The following is a 22,809-nucleotide window of genomic DNA, read 5'->3' on the forward strand; positions in this document are numbered from 1 at the left end:
AACTTCCCCAACCAGATGCAGTGAGCCGGCTGCATGAGAGGCATTTTCCGAAATACCTCCCGAGTACCCCTACCAAACGATACCCCCAAAAAAGATGCCGTGTCTGCAGCAAGCGCGGATTTAGGCGTGACACCCGGAATTATTGTCCCGACTGTCCTGACCGACCTGGTCTTTGCCACGGTGACTGTTTCCGTCGCTACCACACACTAGTGGATTATTAGCATAGGGTACAGCACGGCACAGTTTAGGGCACATTTACACAGGGTCTCAAAAGATGTTCGATGGCTATCGTCATTTTGAGAGACCCGAACCTGGAACCTGGAACTCGACGTTTGAAGAAAAAAAAAAAAAATACATAAAAGCCAAAAATAGTTGTCGTCTCAGTCATTTTTTATGTTCTTCTACACTTCCTATGTACTTTTAATGTACTTTGTTTGTTTTTCATTCTTTTGTGACCTGTTTCTCTTGCAGGTACTCGTCGGCTACCACGCATTGATTTCATATATTCTGACACAAACAGTGTTTGCGCTCAGCATACATGGATACCTTTGCTGATAGCAGCTGTGGTGATTTTCTGATTTCAGCACTGCAGTTAAAATCCTATTTTGGTATACGTGGATAGTGCCGTGTATACCCATCATTAAATTCAGTGGGTGGTTGTTTGGGCGGTTAATGATGAGAATCCAAAAACTTTTGTTGTGTCAGTCATTTTATATGTCCTACTCTTCCTAATGTACTTTTTTTTAATGTACTTTGTTTTTTTATTCTTTTGTGACTTGTTTCTCTTGCAGGTACTCGTCGGCTACCATGCATTGATTTTATATATTCTGACACAAACAGCGTTTGCGCTCAGCATATATGGATACCTTTGCTGATAGCAGCTGTGGTGATTTTCTGATTTCAGCACTGCAGTTAAAATCCTATTTTGGTATACGTGGATAGTGTCGTGTATACCCATCATTAAATTCAGTGGGTGGTTGTTTGGGCGGTTAATGATGAGTAATACTACGCATTATTCCTGTGCTGATTTCTGATAGGTTCTCTTTTTTTTCGTTCAGCCGTCAGGCTGCATGAAAAAAAAAAAACCTATATGCCAAACAAAGACCAGCAATGTACTGGTACGTTGCTGGACTTTGAGTGGTTATACCAGGATGATGCCTGCAGATTTAGGCATCATCTTGGTATCGTTTTTTACAGCAAGCGGTCGGCTTACATGTAAAAGCAATCCTAGCGGATAATTGGCCGCTAGACTGCTTTTACATGCAGTGGGAGGGGACTCCCCCCCCCCTCCTGCCGCCTTCCGCTGCCTTCCACGGTTTTTCTCGGGCTCTCCTGTCCCACCGGTTAACCCGAGAGTGCAGCCGGTGGTTCAATTATCTAACCATAGAGCTGATTGGAGATGAGAATGGCTCCAATCATCTCTATGGCCTAAGATGCCGGAGGCTACGAGCATTTCATGACTTCTGTTTCGCCAGAAATAAACAGCGCCATTGGGAAATTGGGAAAGTATTTTATCACACCAATTTTGGTATGGTCAGATGCGTTAAGGTCAGAGGAAAGATCTAGAGTCTAAAAGACCCCAATTTTTTTTAAAAAGAGTACCTGTCACTACAGATTGCTATCATAGAGGAAATTTAAATTCACCGTGATAACAATAAAAATGATTAAAGAAAAAAAAAATGAAAGAAACGGTGTCAAAATAACATAAGAAAGCAAATTAAAAAAAAAAAATCAAGCCCCCCTGTCCCCCCGTGCTTGCACGCAAATGCGCGCACAAGCGTTGGTCTAGTGTCATATGTAAACCGCAATTTCAGCATGCATGTGAGGTATCGCCGTGAACGCCAGGTCGAGGGCAGTAATTCTTGTGGTAGACCTCCTCTGTAAGTCCAAAGTGGTAACCTGTAAAGACTTTTAAAGGCTTTTAAAACCGTACGTAGTTTGTTGCCGCGGCACGGGCGTGCGCAATTTTTAAAGCATGTCATGTTAGGTGTCTATGAACTCGGCATAAGATCATCTTTTAAATTTTACCAAACAATTTGGAATTATATGGTGTATTTCTGCATTAAAAATAAAAAAAGTGTTTTTTTTACGCAAAAATTGCGTTTGGAAAATGTGTGCGCAAATACCGTGTAACAAAAAAAATTGCAACATCCACCATTTTGTTCTGTAGGGCCTCTGCTTTAAAAAGATATATAATGTTTGGGGGTTCAAAGTAATTTTCTTGTGAAAAAAAAATATTTTTTCATGTAAACAAAAACTCACAGAAAAGGCTTGGTTTTCAAGTGGTTAGAAGAGTGGGTGATGTGTTGCTAAAATTGAGCATAAAATGCCAGGACTGTTCAAACACCCCCCAAATTACCCCTTTTTGGAAAGTAGATACCCAAAGCTATTTGCTGAGAGGCATATTGAGTCCATGGAGTATTTTATATTTTGCCCTAAGTTTCAGGAAAATGACAATTTGTTTTTTTTTTTTTTTACACAAAGTTGTCACTAAATAATATATTGCTCATGGGTGTATGTGAAATGACACCCCAAAATACATTCTGCTGCTTCTCCGGAGTACAGGGATACCCCATGTGTGAGACTTTTTGTCAGTCTAGCCGCATACAGGACCCGGAAAACCAATCCGCACCTTCTGGCTTTCTAAGGGCGTAAATTGTTGATCTGACTCCTTACTACCTATCACACTTTTGAAGGCCATGAAATGCCAAAATGGCACAAAACCCCCCCCCCCAAATGACCCCATTTTGCAAAGTAGACACTCCAAGCTATTAGATGAGAGGCATGATGAGTCCATGGAATATGTTATATTTTGCCACAAGTTTCAGGAAAATTATTATTATTTTTTTTTTTTTTACACAAAGTTGTCAGTAAATGATATAATGCTCACACATGCCATGGGTATATGTGAAATGACACCCCAAAATACATTCTGCTGCTCCTCCTGAGTACAAGGATACCCCATGTGTGAGACTTTTTTGCAGTCTAGCCGCGTACAGGACCCGGAAAACCACTCCCCACCTTCAGGCTTTCTAAGGGCGTAAATTGTTGATCTCACTCCTTACTACCTATCACACTTTTGAAGGCCATGAAATGCCAAAATGGCACAAAACCCCCCCAAATGACCCCATTTTGCAAAGTAGACACTCCAATCTATTTGCTGAGAGGCATGGTGAGTATTTTGCATCTCTCATTTTTTTGGAAAATGAAGAAAAAACAGGAAAATGCATTTTTTTTCCTCTTTTTTCAATTTCCAAAACTTTGTGACAAAAAGTGAGATCTGCAAAACACCCAACATGCCTCTCTGCAAATAGCTTAGGGTGTCTACTTTCCGAAAAGGGGTCATTTGGGGGGGGGGTTGTGCTGTCTTGGCATTTCATGGCCTCCGAAACTGTGATAGGTAGTCAGGAGTGAAATCAACAATTTACGCCCTTGGAAAGCCTGAAAGTGGGGGTTGGCTTTCGAGGACCTGTACTCGGCTAGACTGCAAAAAAGTCTCACACATGTGGTATCCCTGTACTCAGGAGAAGCAGCAGAATGTATTTTGGGGTGTCATTTCACATATACCCATGGCATGTGTGAGCAATATATCATTTAGTGACAACTTTGTGTAAAAAAACAAAAAAAAAATAATAATAATATATTTCCCGGAACTTGTGGCAAAATATAAAATATTCCATGGACTCACCATGCCTCTCAGCAAATAGCTTGGGGTGTCTACTTTGCAAAATGGGGTCATTTGGGGGGGTTTTGTGCTATCTTGAAATTTCAGGGCCTCCGAAACTGTGATGGGTAGTCAGGAGTGAAATCAACAATTTACGCCATTAGAAAACCTAAAGATGGAGATTCATTTTCGGGGTCCCGTACACAGCTAGGCTCCCAAAAAGTCTCACACATGGGGTATCCCCATACTGAGGAGAAGCGGCAGAATGTATTTTGGGGTGTCATTCCACATATACCCATGTCATGTGTGAGAAATTTATCTTTTAGTGACAACTTTGTGTTAAAAAAAAAATAAATAAATAAATTGTAATTTTCCCAAAACTTGTGGCAAAATATAAAATATTCCATGGACTCACCATGCCTCTCAGCAAATAGCTTGGGGTGTCTACTTTGCAAAATGGGGTCATTTGGGGGGTTTTGTGCTATCTTGAAATTTCAGGGCCTCCGAAACTGTGATGGGTAGTGAGGAGTAAAATCAAAAATTTACGCCATTAGAAAACCTAAAGATGGAGATTGATTTTCGGGGTCCCGTACACAGCTAGGCTCCCAAAAAGTCTCACATATGTGGTATCCCTGTACTCAGGAGAAGCAGCAGAATATATTTTGGGGTGTAATTACACATATACCCATGGCATGTGTGAGAAATTTATCTTTTAGTGACAACTTTGTGTTAAAAAAAATTTTTTTTTTTTTTTATTCATTTTTCAAACACCTGTGACAAAAAAATTAAATATTCAATGAGCTCAACATGCCTCTCAGAACATTCCTTAGGATGTCTACTTTCCAAAAAGTGGTAATTTGGGGGGGTCTTGTACTGCCCTGCCATTTTAGCACTTCATGAATTGAGATAGGCAGTCAGAAATTAAAGCTGCGTAAAATTTCAGTATTTACACCATAGTTTGTAGACGCTATAACTTTTGCGCAAACCAATAAAAATACGCTCATTGAATTTTTTTTGTCAAAGACATGTAGCTAAATATATTTTGGCCAAAAAAAAATGACATAAATTGAGTATATTGGATATTTTTTAAAAGACAAAGTTGAAAATGTAATTTTTTTGCAAAATTTTCGCTCTTTTTTTATTAATATCGCAAAAAATAAAAAGCGCAGAGGTGATCGAATACCACCAAAAGAAAGCTCTGTTTGTGGGAAAAAAAGGACGTAAATTTCGTTTGGGTACCACATTGCATGACCGCACAATTGTCAGTTAAATTCGCACAGTGCCGAAGCACAAAAAGTGGTCTGGACGGAAGACAGCAAAATCCTCCGGTGGTAAAGTGGTTAAAAGCCATTCATACCCCTTTGTGTCAACTTGTGTGCATGTTATCAGGCCAAAATCACCATGGTATGTAAACTTTTGATCAGGGTAATTTGGGTAGTTTCTGTTGTCATTATGATTTAAAAAGAGTAAACATAGTTGATTGATAATAAATGGCTTCAGCCAACCACTAACCATGAGTGAAAGAAAAGTTTTTGTGTTATCATTCATATTTTCTGAAAAATGGCCAAGAAATCATAAATTCTGCCAGGGTATGTAAACTTATGGGCACAACTGTATATATATATATATGCACTATATTACCAAAAGTATTGTGACATGCACATGAACTTTAAGTCTTAGTCTGTAGGGTTCAATATTACCATTGAAGTTCATGTGTGTAAAGGCAGGCGTCACAATACTTTTGACAATATACTGTAGTGTGTGTGTATATATAAATATATATATATAAATATACACATTCACTGTAATTTATGCATTCATTTAGAATGTAAATATTCCACAAAATGTAAGAACCTTTTTGTTAAATTACTGGTCACCTATCGAACGACCATATGAAAATTCCTGCAACTATCTGCAATTTTGTTCATTTAACAAGTATCAAAACAAAGTTATGTCAATGGACATCAAACTTTCAACTGACAGATAATATAAAAAAGACTATGAGGGGGATTTATCAAAACTCTAGCAGACAAAACCTGGAGCAGTTGTGCATGGTAACCAATCAGCTATTACCTTTTATTTTTAAAGCTTTGCTGAACAAGCTGAAGATAGAAACTGATCGGTTGTTATGCACAGCTGCCCTATATCTGAAAGCTGCTGTCAGGGGCATATGCGCTCCTGCTCTATCATAGCTGCTGGTTCCAGCATCCTTGTCTTGGCTATGATGCATTTTCCCTGTCTGCCTGTCCACCAGCACGGTGATTGATGTACATTGGTGGAGACTAAATACAATTTATGCCAGTCAAGCCTGCAGTCTCATGCTTGAGATATTGCATTTGTATCATGTGCTGCAAGCTCTCTGTTTGTCTGTCTGCTCTGCTGTTTGGATTTCCTCGTTAACAGCCGCAAGTCAGATATCGACTACTCTCTGAACTCTGCCTACCTTTTGACTACAGATTTGACCCTGACTATCCTGAACCTTGCCTGCTTTGGACCTGAACTGTCATTGAACCACTCAGTCTGTCTGCCAACCCCAAGTACCTATTTGCTTTACTTAGCTTGTGCCTTCCCCGCTGTTGTGGCCAGGCCCTATAGCATTGTGTGTGAGTCCTGGGGGCAACCGTGTACCGGTAGGCCTGCTTGCCTTGTAGGAAAGAGGGCTTCCACAGGTGAAGAATACAGAAGCTAGCCAGTGTCTGACCATCAGCATTAGGGGTAAGCGTGACAGCTGGCTGTAGACAATGCATACAAGACTTGAAACGTAACTGAAAGTTAACTACAGAGGCAAAACTTGCATCCTAGAGTACCTACTCAGACTCAAAGTTGCTTTGTAGAATGTCAGTTTTACAACTAGGTAATGACTAAGAATCTGCAGTATAGACAGTCATGCTGGCCATACACTTAATGATAAACAAATGGTTTGATCCCTTTCAATCTTGTTTAGGGCAACACCTCAATGCTTAAGTAGATTCATATGCCACTTTGGATTTTGAAACCATACCTGTGATTACCTTGATCTGCTACCTTGGTTATGGCTAGACTTTTGTCTGAAATATGTTTTCGACCCGCTGTATTTATGAAGCCCATAGATGACTTGATTTTCTTTCCTTCCACCACAGATGGAAGAAAAGGAAATCGCTAGATTTCCCCATCAACACAGTTAGTGTTGATGGGGGGGTGCCTCCCACAGCGCTATTGTGTTCTGCCTGTGGGAAGGTGGGATCACAGGGAGCCTTCCTGGTCAGCAGGAGATAATGACTACTATAGAGGAAACTCCTAGAGCACAGGCTGGGAGCTAGCTTGCAGTCAAAATATACCCCACCAACAGGGGTTGTGGTGAAGACCAGACACAGAGCCTTTGCATTTCCTGAGAACCTTTCACCATTCAATAGTTACACAGAGCATCCACCTAATAAATTCATGACATTGAGGCTGCTCGACCTTTCAGTGAGCACTTCCACTGTAATTACAAAAAAAAAAAGAACACACTTCTCTTTGATTGCAACACAACTGAAAATGATTTTCCTTATTTGCCACCTCATGAAAAATTACAGTTGTGCAGGCTTTTAAGAGTTAAAACATGTGTGTGGTGAGGAGGCGACATATTGTCTTCTCGTCACCTTTCAAATGCCCCTCAAAAGCAATCAACTAGGGATCAATTTCCAGAGAGAAATTCTTGTGTAAAGGAGCTCTTACCGCTTTTAAAAGTTGCAAGTGCAGAAGAATATCGGTTGATCTGCCAGAAATGCAATTGCAATGCAGTACTTCTGCTGCTCTAAAAACTTAAAGCAAAACTACACTGCATCTAACACCACAAACCAAAAACGCTATTTAATTAATTTATAGTTTTCAAAGCAAACTCTCCCATCCAACCATGTCTCCATGGTTTATTTTGCTGACACATTTGAAAAACATCTTGTAGCATTTCTGGCCATGGATTTCACGAGTAAGGGCAGTTGATTTGTGTAGCATTTACTTAATGGAAGACATTCCATTAGCCATTAGGTGAGGCTTGTGCTTAGATGAGAAAAGTCCTCCTTCCTCCTGAAGACTCCTAGGATGTATGCTTTGCCTAGGCCTGGAAACCAGGAAGTAACTGAAGAAATGTAAAAAAAAAGTTTAACACAAATAAATATAATCTGCCTTCCTATCTATTTACTAATGCTAGTAGTATAATGATTAAAAATAGTCAATGTTGATTAAGAGATGGAAGCTTCTTTTTAAGCTTCCTCATTTCTGTTCTGCAGAAATCTGGCAGGACAAAACATAAGGATATGCTGTATACATCTATTATAAAGATGTGCTGAATATGTGTTTTATTTTAAATATCAATTAAAATATTAATATACAGTGCCTTGCGAAAGTATTTGGCCCCCTTGAACTTTGCGACCTTTTGCCACATTTCAGGCTTCAAACATAAAGATATAAAACTGTCATTTTTTGTGAAGAATCAACAAGTGGGACACAATCATAAAGTGGAACGAAATTTATTGGATATTTCAAACTTTGTTAACAAATAAAAAACTGAAAAATTGGGCGTGCAAAATTATTCAGCCCCTTTACTTTCAGTGCAGCAAACTCTCTCCAGAAGTTCAGTGAGGATCTCTGAATGATCCAATGTTGACCTAAATGACTAATGATGAAAAATAGAATCCACCTGTGTGTAATCAAGTCTCCGTATAAATGCACCTGCACTGTGATAGTCTCAGAGGTCCGTTTAAAGCGCAGAGAGCATCATGAAGAACAAGGAACACACCAGGCAGGTCCGAGATACTGTTGTGGAAAAGTTTAAAGCTGGATTTGGATACAAAAAGATTTCCCAAGCTTTAAATATCCCAAGGAGCACTGTGCAAGCGATAATATCGAAATGGAAGGAGTATCAGACCACTGCAAATCTACGAAGACCTGGCCGTCCCTCTAAACTTTCAGCTCATACAAGGAGAAGACTGATCAGAGATGCAGCCAAGAGGCCCATGATCACTCTGGATGAACTGCAGAGATCTACAGCTGAGGTGGGAGACTCTGTCAATAGGACAACAATCAGTCGTATACTGCACAAATCTGGCCTATATGGAAGAGTGGCAAGAAGAAAGATATTTCTTAAAGATATCCATAAAAAGTGTAGTTTAAAGTTTGCCACAAGCCACCTGGGAGACACACCAAACATGTGGAAGAAGGTGCTCTGGTCAGATGAAACCAAAATCAAACTTTTTGGCAACAATGCAAAACGTTATGTTTGGCGTAAAAGCAACACAGCTCATCACTAGGGTTGAGCGAACACATAGATGTCCGTGTTCGACGGGTTCGGCCGAACTTTAAAAAAAAGTCCGGGTCCGTGTCCCGGACTTTTACCGAACTTTTCCCGGACACCGAACCCCATTGAAGTCAATGGGGACCCGAACTTTAAGGCACTAAAATGGCTCTAAAACACCAAAGGAAAGGGCTAGAGTGCTGCAAATGGCAGCAAAACGTAATTAAGAGCATGGCAAGTGCTCTGCAAACAAATGTGGATAGGGAAATAACTTAAAACAACAAAAAAAAACCAGAAAAATAAAACAATGTTCTTCTTCATCTCTGAAGGACGAGGCCCATATGGAGTAGGAGGGAGGTTGAGGTGGTGGTGGATGTGGCGGTGACATAGGCGTGCGCACAGGGTGTGCTGGGTGTGCCTGGGCACACCCTAATCACCTAGGGCACATAGCATTGCCAGTGAGGAGATGGGAAAGATCTCCCTGGGACCTGCTCTGCTCTATTTCTCCTTGCCTACAGGTACATGGCCCCGATACATTACTCTCCCTGCTGGCAAACACATGCATGTGTATTTCAACTTTGGGGTGCACACCTTAATGCAATAGGCTGCGCACACCTATGGGCGGTGTAGGTGGAAGCGGCGGTGGAGGAGGACCAGGGCCGGATTAACAGCATCATGGGCTTGGTGCTGAGGATTTTGAAGGGCCTTAAGGGCCGTGCCTTGCCATGCACCCAGAGGAGGAAGGGTGCAGCCATGCATGCCTAATTCAACATGGGATGCTGTCTCTGAAGCCCATAAACACATCCATGCATCGCCAACTGTCCCTCCTTGTCCGGCCTTCACGCTGTGTGGGGAGGTTCTGAGGGTGCTCCCTGGGGAAGCGAGCATAGAAGCCAGACTTCTGTGTTTACAAGTGACAGAAGAGCGGTAACAGTGAATATGGCCAACCCGGGGCCTATATAAAAGGTAGGGGCCTGGAGCTGCAGCTCCAATAGCCCCTACATTAATCTGGCCCTGAGGAGGAGGACGAGGTAGCCAACACTGCTTCTTTTCAAAAATTTTAAATGAGGGTACACCCCAAAAGAGTGAGAAAGAGCAAAAATGGAACAATGGGTGGGTAAGGTCGGTATCCATTGCTATTCTGCATAAGGTACGGAAAAGTCCCGTGGGATCCATGCCTGGTTCATTTTAATGAACGTGAGCTTGTCCACATTGTCTCTGGACAGGCGGCTGCGCTTGTCTGTTATAACGCCCCCAGCCGTGCTAAATACCCGTTCAGATAATACACTGGCTGCAGGGCACGCCAGCACCTCCAAGGCGTAAAGGGCAAGCTCAGGCCATGTGCCCAATTTGGAGACCCAGAAGTTGAAGGGGGCAGACCCGTCATTCACTACATGTAGGCGTGTGCACACATACTGCTCCACCATGTTGGTAAAATGCTGCCTCCTGCTAAGACGTTCCATCTGAGCTGCTGGTGCTGCTGTTTGTTGTGGCGTGCTGACAAAGCTTTTCCACATTTCGGCCATGCTAACCCTGCCTTCTGAGGTGCTGGCGGTGCCCTGGTTGCGTTGGCGACCTCCTCCTCCTCCTCCTCTGCCTTGTGCTTCCACTGTGGCCCCGCTGTCAGATGGGAATGCCAGCAGCATGGCGTCTACCAGCGTGCGCTTGTACTCGCGCATCTTGCGATCGCGCTCCAGTGAGTGAATTAAGGACGGTACGTTGTCCTTGTAACGGGGATCCAGCAGCGTGGCCACCCAGTAATCAGCACAAGTTAGAATGTGGGCAACTCGGCGGTCGTTGTGGAGACACTGCAGCATGTAATCGCTCATGTGTGCCAGGCTGCCCAGAGGCGACGAAAGGCTGTCCTCTGTGGGAGGTGTATCGTCCGTGTCCTCTGTATCCCCCCAGCCACGCACCAGTGATGGCCATGAGCTGGCCTGGGTGCCACCCTGCTGTGAACATGGTTCCATCTCCTCCTCCAGCTCCTCCTCCTCCTCATCCTCCTCATCCTCCAGAACTGTGCCCCTGCTGGACAATTGCGTCCCTGGCGTTTGCGTGTGCAGGAACCCACCCTCGGAGCCCCTTGCGAATGACTGCCCTGAAAGCCTTGGAAATGTTACCTCTTCATCCTCCTCCTCCTCCTCATCCTGTGCCACATCCTCTTCCATCATCGCCCGAATTGTTTTTTCAAGGAGGCATAGAAGTGGGATAGTTAAGCTGAGAACGGCGTCATTGCCACTGGCCATGTTGGTGGAGTACTCAAAACAGCGCAACAAGGCACACAGATCTCGCATGGAGGCCCAGTTATTGGTGGTGAAGTGGTGCTGTTCCGCAGAGCGACTCACGCGTGCGTGCTGCAGCTGAAACTCCACTATGGCCTGCTGCTGCTCGCACAGTCTTTCCAGCATGTGCAAGGTGGAGTTCCACCTTGTGGGCACGTCACATATGAGGCGGTGAGCGGGAAGGCCGAAGTTACGCTGCAGCGCTGCCAGGCGAGCAGCAGCAGGGTGAGAACGCCGAAAGTGCGCACAAACGGCCCGCACTTTCTGCAGCAGCTCTGACATATCGGGGTAGTTTTTAAGGAACCTCTGCACCACCAAATTCAGCACATGCGCCAGGCAAGGGATGTGCGTCAAACCGGCTAGGCCCAGAGCTGCTATGAGATTTCGCCCGTTATCACACACCACCAGGCCGGGCTTGAGGCTCGCTGGCAGCAACCACTCATTTGTCTGCTGTTCCATGCTCCTCCACAACTCCTGCGCGGTGTGTGGTTTGTCCCCCAAACAGGCAAGTTGTAAAACTGCCTGCTGTCGTTTACCCCTGGCCGTGCTGAAGTTGGTGGTGAAGGTGTTACGCTGTCCGGATGAGGAGGCGGTAGAGGATGAGGAAGCGGAGTAGGAGGAGTTACGAACAGGAGGCAAACTGAAGCGCCCTGCAATCCTCGGTGGTGGAAGGACATGCGCCAAATTGCTATCCGCCTCAGGCCCATCCGCCACTGCATTTACCCAGTGTGCCGTTAGGGAGATATAACGCCCCTGACCGTGCTTACTGGTCCACGTATCCGTAGTTAGGTGGACCTTGGCACAGATGGCGTTGCGCAGTGCACACCTGATATTTTCCCCCACTTGGTTGTGCAGGGAAGGGATGGCTTGCCTGGAAAAGTAGTGGCGGCTGGGCACGACGTACTGTGGGACAGCCACCGACATAAGGTTTTTAAAACTGTGCGTCTCCACCAGATGGAATGACAGCATTTCAAAGGCCAATAATTTTGAAATGCTGGCATTCAGGGCCAGGGATCGCGGGTGGGTAGGGGGGTACTTCCTCTTCCTCTCAAGTGTTTGGGAGATGGAAAGCTGAACGCTTCCACGGGACATTGTGGAGATGGTTGTTGGTGACCCAGGTGGTGGTGTTGCTGACAGATCGTCTGTTTGCGGGGTGGCAGGTGCCGGTATCACTACAGATGTGGCTGGAGCGGCCGAGACTGCAGCAGAAGAGGAAGCAGGATGAGCCAGAGACGTTTCTTGGTTTTGAAGGTGTGTACTCCACTGCAGCTCGTGCTTTGCACTTAGATGCCTGATCATGCAGGTTGTGCTCAGGTTGAGAAGGTTCATGCCTCGCTTCAAGCTCTGATTGCACAGGGTGCAAACCACTCGTGTCCTGTCATCAGCACATTTTCTAAAGAACTTCCACGCTAGAGAACTCCTTTGAGCTGACTTTGGTGCGCTCGTTCCCTTGCTGCGTTGGGCAGTAGCGGGCGTAGTGTCTAGGGCACGGCCGCTCCGCTTCTGCACCCTGCTCCCTCTTCTGCTGTGCTGGTGGCTCTGTGCGACCACCGCCTCTTCCTCCAAACTACTCAGGTCACCTGCATGACGTTCATTCCATGTGGGGTCGAGGACCTCATCGTCCTCCACATCATCTTCCACCCAGTCTTCACCCCTGCCCTCCTTGTCGGTCTCCACAATGCTGAACGCCGCAGCAGTTGGCACCTGCGTTTCGTCATCATCGGAGACGTGCTGCGATGATCCTTGCATGTACTCATCTTGAGAAATAAGTGGTTGGGCATCGCTGCACTCAATCTCTTCCACTTCTGGGGCAGGGCTAGGTGGATGGCCCTGGGAAACCCTGCTGACAGAGTCCTCAAAAAGAATAAGAGACTGCTGTATGGCTTGGGGCTCAGACTGCTGGCCTGATTTGCAAGGGGGTGAGGTGAAAGACGGTTGGACATTGGCTGCAGGTGCCAACTCTGACCTTTCTGCAGTAGACTGGGTGGGAGACAATGTGAAGGAACTGGAGGCACTGTCAGCAGCAAACCAATCTACTATCGCCTCAACTTGTTCTGGCCTCATCACTTCTAGGGGCGTTTGATGCCCTACCAAATACTGATGCAGGTTCTGTCGCCTACTCACACTTGAGGAAGGTGTTTCACTTGTGCGTGTAGCTGGCACAGATCGACCATGTCCTCTCCTTGCAACAGGAGCTCTACCAGCAGCACCACGACCCAGGCCACGGCCCTTATTTGACGGTCTCCTCATATTTCTGTAATTTAAGATCTTGCCCTAGAAAGGTTTTTATTGAATAGCGGAATAGAAAATATGATCCAAAAAAAGTGTATGTATATCACACGTACACAACCACACTAGGCCCCAATTACTATTGTTTGTACCCCTAAAAGGCTAGATGAGGAGTAGGGGGAGTATGGAACAGGCAGCACCCTCAAACCTTCAGAAGTATGAGATGAACCCCAACAACTTGGAAAGGTGGATCTCTCTCACACGTACCGACACAGACTATCCCGCAATTCAATTGATCCTCAAAGGTTTTTATTGAATAGCGGAATAGGAAATATGATCAAAAAAAGTGTATGTATCTCGCACGTACACAACCACACTAGGCCCCAATTACTATTGTTTGTACCCCTAAAAGGCTAGATGAGGAGTAGGGGGGGTATGGAACAGGCAGCACCCTCAAACCTTCAGAAGTATGAGATGAACCCCAACAACTTGGAAAGGTGGATCTCTCTCACACGTACCGACACAGACTATCCCGCAATTCAATTGATCCTCAAAGGTTTTTATTGAATAGCGGAATAGGAAATATGATCAAAAAAAGTGTATGTATCTCGCACGTACACAACCACACTAGGCCCCAATTACTATTGTTTGTACCCCTAAAAGGCTAGATGAGGAGTAGGGGGGGTATGGAACAGGCAGCACCCTCAAACCTTCAGAAGTATGAGATGAACCCCAACAACTTGGAAAGGTGGATCTCTCTCACACGTACCAACACAGACTATCCCCCAATTTAACTGATCCCCAAAGGTTTTTGATTAAATAGCGGAATAGAAAATATGATCCAAAAAAAGTGTATGTATATCACACGTACACAACCACACTAGGCCCCAATTACTATTGTTTGTACCCCTAAAAGGCTAGATGAGGAGTAGGGGGAGTATGGAACAGGCAGCACCCTCAAACCTTCAGAAGTATGAGATGAACCCCAACAACTTGGAAAGGTGGATCTCTCTCACACGTACCGACACAGACTATCCCGCAATTCAATTGATCCTCAAAGGTTTTTATTGAATAGCGGAATAGGAAATATGATCAAAAAAAGTGTATGTATCTCGCACGTACACAACCACACTAGGCCCCAATTACTATTGTTTGTACCCCTAAAAGGCTAGATGAGGAGTAGGGGGAGTATGGAACAGGCAGCACCCTCAAACCTTCAGAAGTATGAGATGAACCCCAACAACTTGGAAAGGTGGATCTCTCTCACACGTACCGACACAGACTATCCCGCAATTTAATTGATCCTCAAAGGTTTTTATTGAATAGCGGAATAGGAAATATGATCAAAAAAAGTGTATGTATCTCGCACGTACACAACCACACTAGGCCCCAATTACTATTGTTTGTACCCCTAAAAGGCTAGATGAGGAGTAGGGGGAGTATGGAACAGGCAGCACCCTCAAACCTTCAGAAGTATGAGATGAACCCCAACAACTTGGAAAGGTGGATCTCTCTCACACGTACCAACACAGACTATCCCCCAATTTAACTGATCCCCAAAGGTTTTTGATTAAATAGCGGAATAGAAAATATGATCCCAAAAAAGTGTATGTATATCACACGTACACAACCACACTAGGCCCCAATTACTATTGTTTGTACCCCTAAAAGGCTAGGAGTAGGGGGAGTATGGAACAGGCAGCACCCTCAAACCTTCAGAAGTATGAGATGAACCCCAACAACTTGGAAAGGTGGATCTCTCTCACACGTACCAACACAGACTATCCCCCAATTTAACTAATCCCCAAAGGTTTTTGATTAAATAGCGGAATAGAAAATATGATCCCAAAAAAGTGTATGTATATCACACGTACACAACCACACTAGGCCCCAATTACTATTGTTTGTACCCCTAAAAGGCTAGGAGTAGGGGGAGTATGGAACAGGCAGCACCCTCAAACCTTCAGAAGTATGAGATGAACCCCAACAACTTGGAAAGGTGGATCTCTCTCACACGTACCAACACAGACTATCCCCCAATTTAACTGATCCCCAAAGGTTTTTGATTAAATAGCGGAATAGAAAATATGATCCCAAAAAAGTGTATGTATATCACACGTACACAACCACACTAGGCCCCAATTACTATTGTTTGTACCCCTAAAAGGCTAGGAGTAGGGGGAGTATGGAACAGGCAGCACCCTCAAACCTTCAGAAGTATGAGATGAACCCCAACAACTTGGAAAGGTGGATCTCTCTCACACGTACCAACACAGACTATCCCCCAATTTAACTGATCCCCAAAGGTTTTTGATTAAATAGCGGAATAGAAAATATGATCCCAAAAAAGTGTATGTATATCACACGTACACAACCACACTAGGCCCCAATTACTATTGTTTGTACCCCTAAAAGGCTAGGAGTAGGGGGAGTATGGAACAGGCAGCACCCTCAAACCTTCAGAAGTATGAGATGAACCCCAACAACTTGGAAAGGTGGATCTCTCTCACACGTACCAACACAGACTATCCCCCAATTTAACTGATCCCCAAAGGTTTTTGATTAAATAGCGGAATAGAAAATATGATCCCAAAAAAGTGTATGTATATCACACGTACACAACCACACTAGGCCCCAATTACTATTGTTTGTACCCCTAAAAGGCTAGGAGTAGGGGGAGTATGGAACAGGCAGCACCCTCAAACCTTCAGAAGTATGAGATGAACCCCAACAACTTGGAAAGGTGGATCTCTCTCACACGTACCAACACAGACTATCCCCCAATTTAACTGATCCCCAAAGGTTTTTGATTAAATAGCGGAATAGAAAATATGATCCCAAAAAAGTGTATGTATATCACACGTACACAACCACACTAGGCCCCAATTACTATTGTTTGTACCCCTAAAAGGCTAGGAGTAGGGGGAGTATGGAACAGGCAGCACCTTCAAACCTTCAGAAGTATGAGATGAACCCCAACAACTTGGAAAGGTGGATCTCTCTCACACGTACCAACACAGACTATCCCCCAATTTAACTGATCCCCAAAGGTTTTTGATTAAATAGCGGAATAGAAAATATGATCCCAAAAAAGTGTATGTATATCACACGTACACAACCACACTAGGCCCCAATTACTATTGTTTGTACCCCTAAAAGGCTAGGAGTAGGGGGAGTATGGAACAGGCAGCACCCTCAAACCTTCAGAAGTATGAGATGAACCCCAACAACTTGGAAAGGTGGATCTCTCTCACACGTACCAACACAGACTATCCCCCAATTTAACTGATCCCCAAAGGTTTTTGATTAAATAGCGGAATAGAAAATATGATCCCAAAAAAGTGTATGTATATCACACGTACACAACCACACTAGGCCCCAATTACTATTGTTTGTACCCCTAAAAGGCTAGGAGTAGGGGGAGTATGGAACAGGCAGCACCCTCAAACCTTCAGAAGTATGAGATGAACCCCAACAACTTGGAAAGGTGGATCTCTCTCACACGTACCAACACAGACTATCCCCCAATTTAACTGATCCCCAAAGGTTTTTGATTAAATAGCGGAATAGAAAATATGATCCCAAAAAAGTGTATGTATATCACACGTACACAACCACACTAGGCCCCAATTACTATTGTTTGTACCCCTAAAAGGCTAGGAGTAGGGGGAGTATGGAACAGGCAGCACCCTCAAACCTTCAGAAGTATGAGATGAACCCCAACAACTTGGAAAGGTGGATCTCTCTCACACGTACCAACACAGACTATCCCCCAATTTAACTGATCCCCAAAGGTTTTTGATTAAATAGCGGAATAGAAAATATGATCCCAAAAAAGTGTATGTATATCACACGTACACAACCACACTAGGCCCCAATTACTATTGTTTGTACCCCTAAAAGGCTAGGAGTAGGGGGAGTATGGAACAGGCAGCACCCTCAAACCTTCAGAAGTATGAGATGAACCCCAACAACTTGGAAAGGTGGATCTCTCTCACACGTACCAACACAGACTATCCCCCAATTTAACTGATCCCCAAAGGTTTTTGATTAAATAGCGGAATAGAAAATATGATCCCAAAAAAGTGTATGTATATCACACGTACACAACCACACTAGGCCCCAATTACTATTGTTTGTACCCCTAAAAGGCTAGGAGTAGGGGGAGTATGGAACAGGCAGCACCCTCAAACCTTCAGAAGTATGAGATGAACCCCAACAACTTGGAAAGGTGGATCTCTCTCACACGTACCAACACAGACTATCCCCCAATTTAACTGATCCCCAAAGGTTTTTGATTAAATAGCGGAATAGAAAATATGATCCCAAAAAAGTGTATGTATATCACACGTACACAACCACACTAGGCCCCAATTACTATTGTTTGTACCCCTAAAAGGCTAGGAGTAGGGGGAGTATGGAACAGGCAGCACCCTCAAACCTTCAGAAGTATGAGATGAACCCCAACAACTTGGAAAGGTGGATCTCTCTCACACGTACCAACACAGACTATCCCCCAATTTAACTGATCCCCAAAGGTTTTTGATTAAATAGCGGAATAGAAAATATGATCCCAAAAAAGTGTATGTATATCACACGTACACAACCACACTAGGCCCCAATTACTATTGTTTGTACCCCTAAAAGGCTAGGAGTAGGGGGAGTATGGAACAGGCAGCACCCTCAAACCTTCAGAAGTATGAGATGAACCCCAACAACTTGGAAAGGTGGATCTCTCTCACACGTACCAACACAGACTATCCCCCAATTTAACTGATCCCCAAAGGTTTTTGATTAAATAGCGGAATAGAAAATATGATCCCAAAAAAGTGTATGTATATCACACGTACACAACCACACTAGGCCCCAATTACTATTGTTTGTACCCCTAAAAGGCTAGGAGTAGGGGGAGTATGGAACAGGCAGCACCCTCAAACCTTCAGAAGTATGAGATGAACCCCAACAACTTGGAAAGGTGGATCTCTCTCACACGTACCAACACAGACTATCCCCCAATTTAACTGATCCCCAAAGGTTTTTGATTAAATAGCGGAATAGAAAATATGATCCCAAAAAAGTGTATGTATATCACACGTACACAACCACACTAGGCCCCAATTACTATTGTTTGTACCCCTAAAAGGCTAGGAGTAGGGGGAGTATGGAACAGGCAGCACCCTCAAACCTTCAGAAGTATGAGATGAACCCCAACAACTTGGAAAGGTGGATCTCTCTCACACGTACCAACACAGACTATCCCCCAATTTAACTGATCCCCAAAGGTTTTTGATTAAATAGCGGAATAGAAAATATGATCCCAAAAAAGTGTATGTATATCACACGTACACAACCACACTAGGCCCCAATTACTATTGTTTGTACCCCTAAAAGGCTAGATGAGGAGTAGGGGGAGTATGGAACAGGCAGCACCCTCAAACCTTCAGAAGTATGAGATTGTGTTCACTGTACCCCACAAAGATTGAGTTCACTGCACCCCACAATGATTGTGTTCACTGCACCCCACAAAGATTGTGTTCACTGCACCTCACAAAGATTGTGTTCACTGTACCCCCCAAAGATTGTGTTCACTGCACCCCACAAAGATTCTGTTCACTGTACCCCACAAAGATTGTGTTCACTGCACCCCAAAAAGATTGTGTTCACTGCACCCCAAAAAGGATGTTGTTCACTGCACCCCAAAAAGGATGTTGTTCACTCCACCCCAAAAAGATTGTGTTCACTGCACCCCACAAAGATTGTGTTCACTGCACCCCAAAAAGATTGTGTTCACTGCACCCCAAAAATGATTTTGTTCACTGCACCCCAAAAAGGATTTTGTTCACTGCACCCCAAAAAGGATGTTGTTCACTCCACCCCAAAAAGATTGTGTTCACTGCACCCCAAAAAGATTGTGTTCACTGCACCCCACAAAGGATTTTGTTCACTGCACCCCAAAAAGATTGTGTTCACTGCACCCCAAAAAGGATGTTGTTCACTGCACCCCAAAAAGGATTTTGTTCACTGCACCCCAAAAAGATTGTGTTCACTGCACCCCACAAAGGATTTTGTTCACTGCACCCCACAAAGATTGTGTTCACTGCACACCAAAAAGGATTGTGTTCACTGCACCCCAAAAAGATTGTGTTCACTGCACCCCAAAAAGATTGTGTTCACTGCAGCCCAAAAAGATTGTGTTCACTGCAGCCCAAAAAGATTGTGTTCACTGCAGCCCAAAAAGATTGTGTTCACTGCAGCCCAAAAAGATTGTGTTCACTGCAGCTCACACACAGAAAAATGGATGTGGATCACTGACACCTGCCTATCTCCAATCCCACACCACACAGCAATATCGATTGTAGTTTGTAGAACACAGTTTCCCTAAAATTCAGCAGACTCTGTCCCTAACAGGATTGAGAAGAGATCGTAGATCAGGATTGAGTGCAGACCCCACCCCCCACACAGCAATATCGATTGTAGTTTGTAGAAGACACTGACCCTATAATTCAGCAGACTCTATCCCTAAAATGCCTACAACTCGCCCTGCCTAAACACTCCGACCTGTCCCTCAATTCTATCCGGACACAAATGGTTTTTTCCTGCCTATCTTTCCCTAATCAGCAGCCAGCACGTTGATGTGTGCTCTGTCCCTGAATCTAAGCAGCATAATGACGCCGCTGCGGCTGCCTCGAACTTATAAAGACTTGGTCACATGCTTCAGACGGCCAATCACAGCTACTGAGACATTTGCAGGCATGGCTGGGATGGCTTAAGGCACACCAGTTAAACGATTGTTGATTGGCTGTTGAAAGCCCGCCATGAAAAGAGCGCCAAAGCATGCAAAACCCGGAAATAAAACGACCGAACACGGATTTTTACCCGAACATACAGTAAAGTGTCCGTGTCCGTGTTCGGGTACAAAAAATCCAATTATTCGGTACGAACACGAATAATACAGTCCGTGTTCGCTCAACACTACTCATCACCCTGAACACACCATCCCCACTGTCAAACATGGTGGTGGCAGCATCATGGTTTGGGCCAGCTTTTCTTTAGCAGGGACAGGGAAGATGGTTAAAATTGATGGGAAGATGGATGGAGCCAAATACAGGACCATTCTGGAAGAAAACCTGATGGAGTCTGCAAAAGACCTGAGACTGGGACGGAGATTTGTCTTCCAACAAGACAATAATCCAAAACATAAAGCAAAATCTACAATGGAATGGTTCACAAATAAACATATCCAGGTGTTAGAATGGCCAAGTCAAAGTCCAGACCTGAATCCAATCGAGAATCTGTGGAAAGAACTGAAAACTGCTGTTCACAAACGCTCTCCATCCAACCTCACTGAGCTCGAGCTGTTTTGCAAGGAGGAATGGGCAAGAGACATACCCCAAGCGACTTACAGCTGTAATCGCAGCAAAAGGTGGCGCTACAAAGTATTAACTTAAGGGGGCTGAATAATTTTGCACGCCCAATTTTTCAGTTTATTTGTTAAAAAAGTTTGAAACATCCAATAAATTTCTTTCCACTTCATGATTGTGTCCCACTTGTTGATTCTTCACAAAAAAAATTACAGTTTTATATCTTTATGTTTGAAGCCTGAAATGTGGCAAAAGGTCCCAAAGTTCAAGGGGGCCGAATACTTTCGCAAGGCACTGTTTTTAGCTAAGTGATGATATATACATACAGTTTTAGCTCTAAAGTAAAGCTGGACCACTGTTTTCTAAAAATAATTCAACTCACTTTGTCTGTCAGAAGCTTATTTCTGTCATATACGTCAGTGTAATTCTTGTAGCCAGGAAATTGGTTTAACACCTCTTCAATCTCTGCAAGAGACTCACTGATGTGGCTCTGAAAGCAAGAGACTAATGTAAAAGTGTATAATGATGCTATAACTACATTTTATATAAAACTACTCATAAGAAAACACCATTAAATGACATATTCATAACTGATATAAAATATCTGTTGCAATAGAGGTTATTATATACAGTATGTGTGGTGGCTTAGAAGACTTTATTTTTTTATTTTGCTGATCATACCTCTTCCATGAAATATCAAATACAAAACACATTCTGACAATAATTATATATTTAACATGATAATAAACTCTACAAGCCATATCATGTATAGAGCACCTTCAAAAGTATGATGACCAAAAAGAGAGTACAGAGTCTACCTAGAAAAATAATATCCATTCCTAATTTTCATATAGAATATAAAGGCACAAGATTTGTCTTGTGATTAATGAAACCACTGTGTGTTTTTTTCTCTCTCTATACAGGTGCATCTCATAAAATTACAATATCACCAAAAAGTTAATTTATTTCAGTGATTTAATCCAAAAAGTGAAACTCCTCCTACGTTTTATATAGATGTGTTACACACAGAATTATATATTTTAAGCATTTCTTTCTTTTAATTTTGATGATTATAGCTTACAGCTAGTGAAAACCCAAAATTTAGTATTTCAGAAAATTAGAATATTACATAAGACCAATAATAAAAAAGGATTTTTAATACAGAAATGTTGGCTCACTGAAAAATATGTCCATGTATAGTATAGTATGCACTCATACTATACATGGTCAGGGCTTCTTTTGCATGAATTACTGCATCAATGCAGGGTGGCATGGAGACGATCAGCCTGTGGCACTGATGAGGTGTTATGGAAGCCCAGGTTGCTTTGATAGTGGCCTTCAGCTTGTCTGCATTGTTGGGTCTGGTGTCTTGATGGGAATATACCACACTATTCCTGACGGTCGCTCTATGGAGGCTCTTTCCTTCCATCCGCTTGTATACAGGCTTTTTCTTGCATAGTGTTATCGTTTGCAAGCAGGAAGAGGTCTCTCTTCCTGTTGGAGAGCGAGGCTTGGGCTCCGCTGCATCCAGCCTAATTGCGCATGCGCGGCAGATGGAAGTAGGCAAGGCTGGGACGTCAGAACCTCGAAGTGCCAGGTATGATGCGCGGCCTCGTGGGGACATAAATTGGACTCCCTGACTCTGCCTTAGCATCTTGCCCCTTTGGGAGAGCAGAGGCATAGTACGTGTTGCTAACTATTGGTATGTATTTGCATTTTGACCTCCAGTTAGGAGGACAAACTTTTTGATACACCCGATACATGATTAGCTCACTAATTGTCCCCTTTCCTATATATTTTTTTTTTCGCTGGTGGCCTTATACAACAAGCTGCTGCATATCCTGATTGGCAATACGTTTTTACCTCCTGTTACAACTACTCAGTAACATAGGGTGATAATCCTATACCTGATCATGAGGTAGTACTTTTTCAGCGTGAACTTAATAGAAGCACTTTTGGGATTGAGCTAAATTTCAAATTATAGGCAGACAGGTATGAGGTGATGAACTATCATTACTACTT

At 43.6% G+C, this 22,809-nt stretch overlaps 1 protein-coding gene across 1 annotated transcript in view; it reads right to left on the reverse strand.

Annotated features, from left to right (window-relative positions):
• Nucleotides 1-22,809, reverse strand: part of GDA (guanine deaminase) — a 147,843-nt gene that overhangs the window by 22,440 nt on the left and 102,594 nt on the right. The window contains exon 8 of the mRNA XM_082256066.1: nucleotides 21,170-21,277. Coding sequence (XP_082112192.1) covers nucleotides 21,170-21,277 — 108 coding nt within the window. The remainder of the gene's footprint in view (nucleotides 1-21,169; nucleotides 21,278-22,809) is intronic.

Source organism: Pelophylax lessonae, assembly GCF_965119305.1.
Source record: "Pelophylax lessonae genome assembly, chromosome: 1".
NCBI classification, from domain to species: domain Eukaryota; kingdom Metazoa; phylum Chordata; class Amphibia; order Anura; family Ranidae; genus Pelophylax; species Pelophylax lessonae.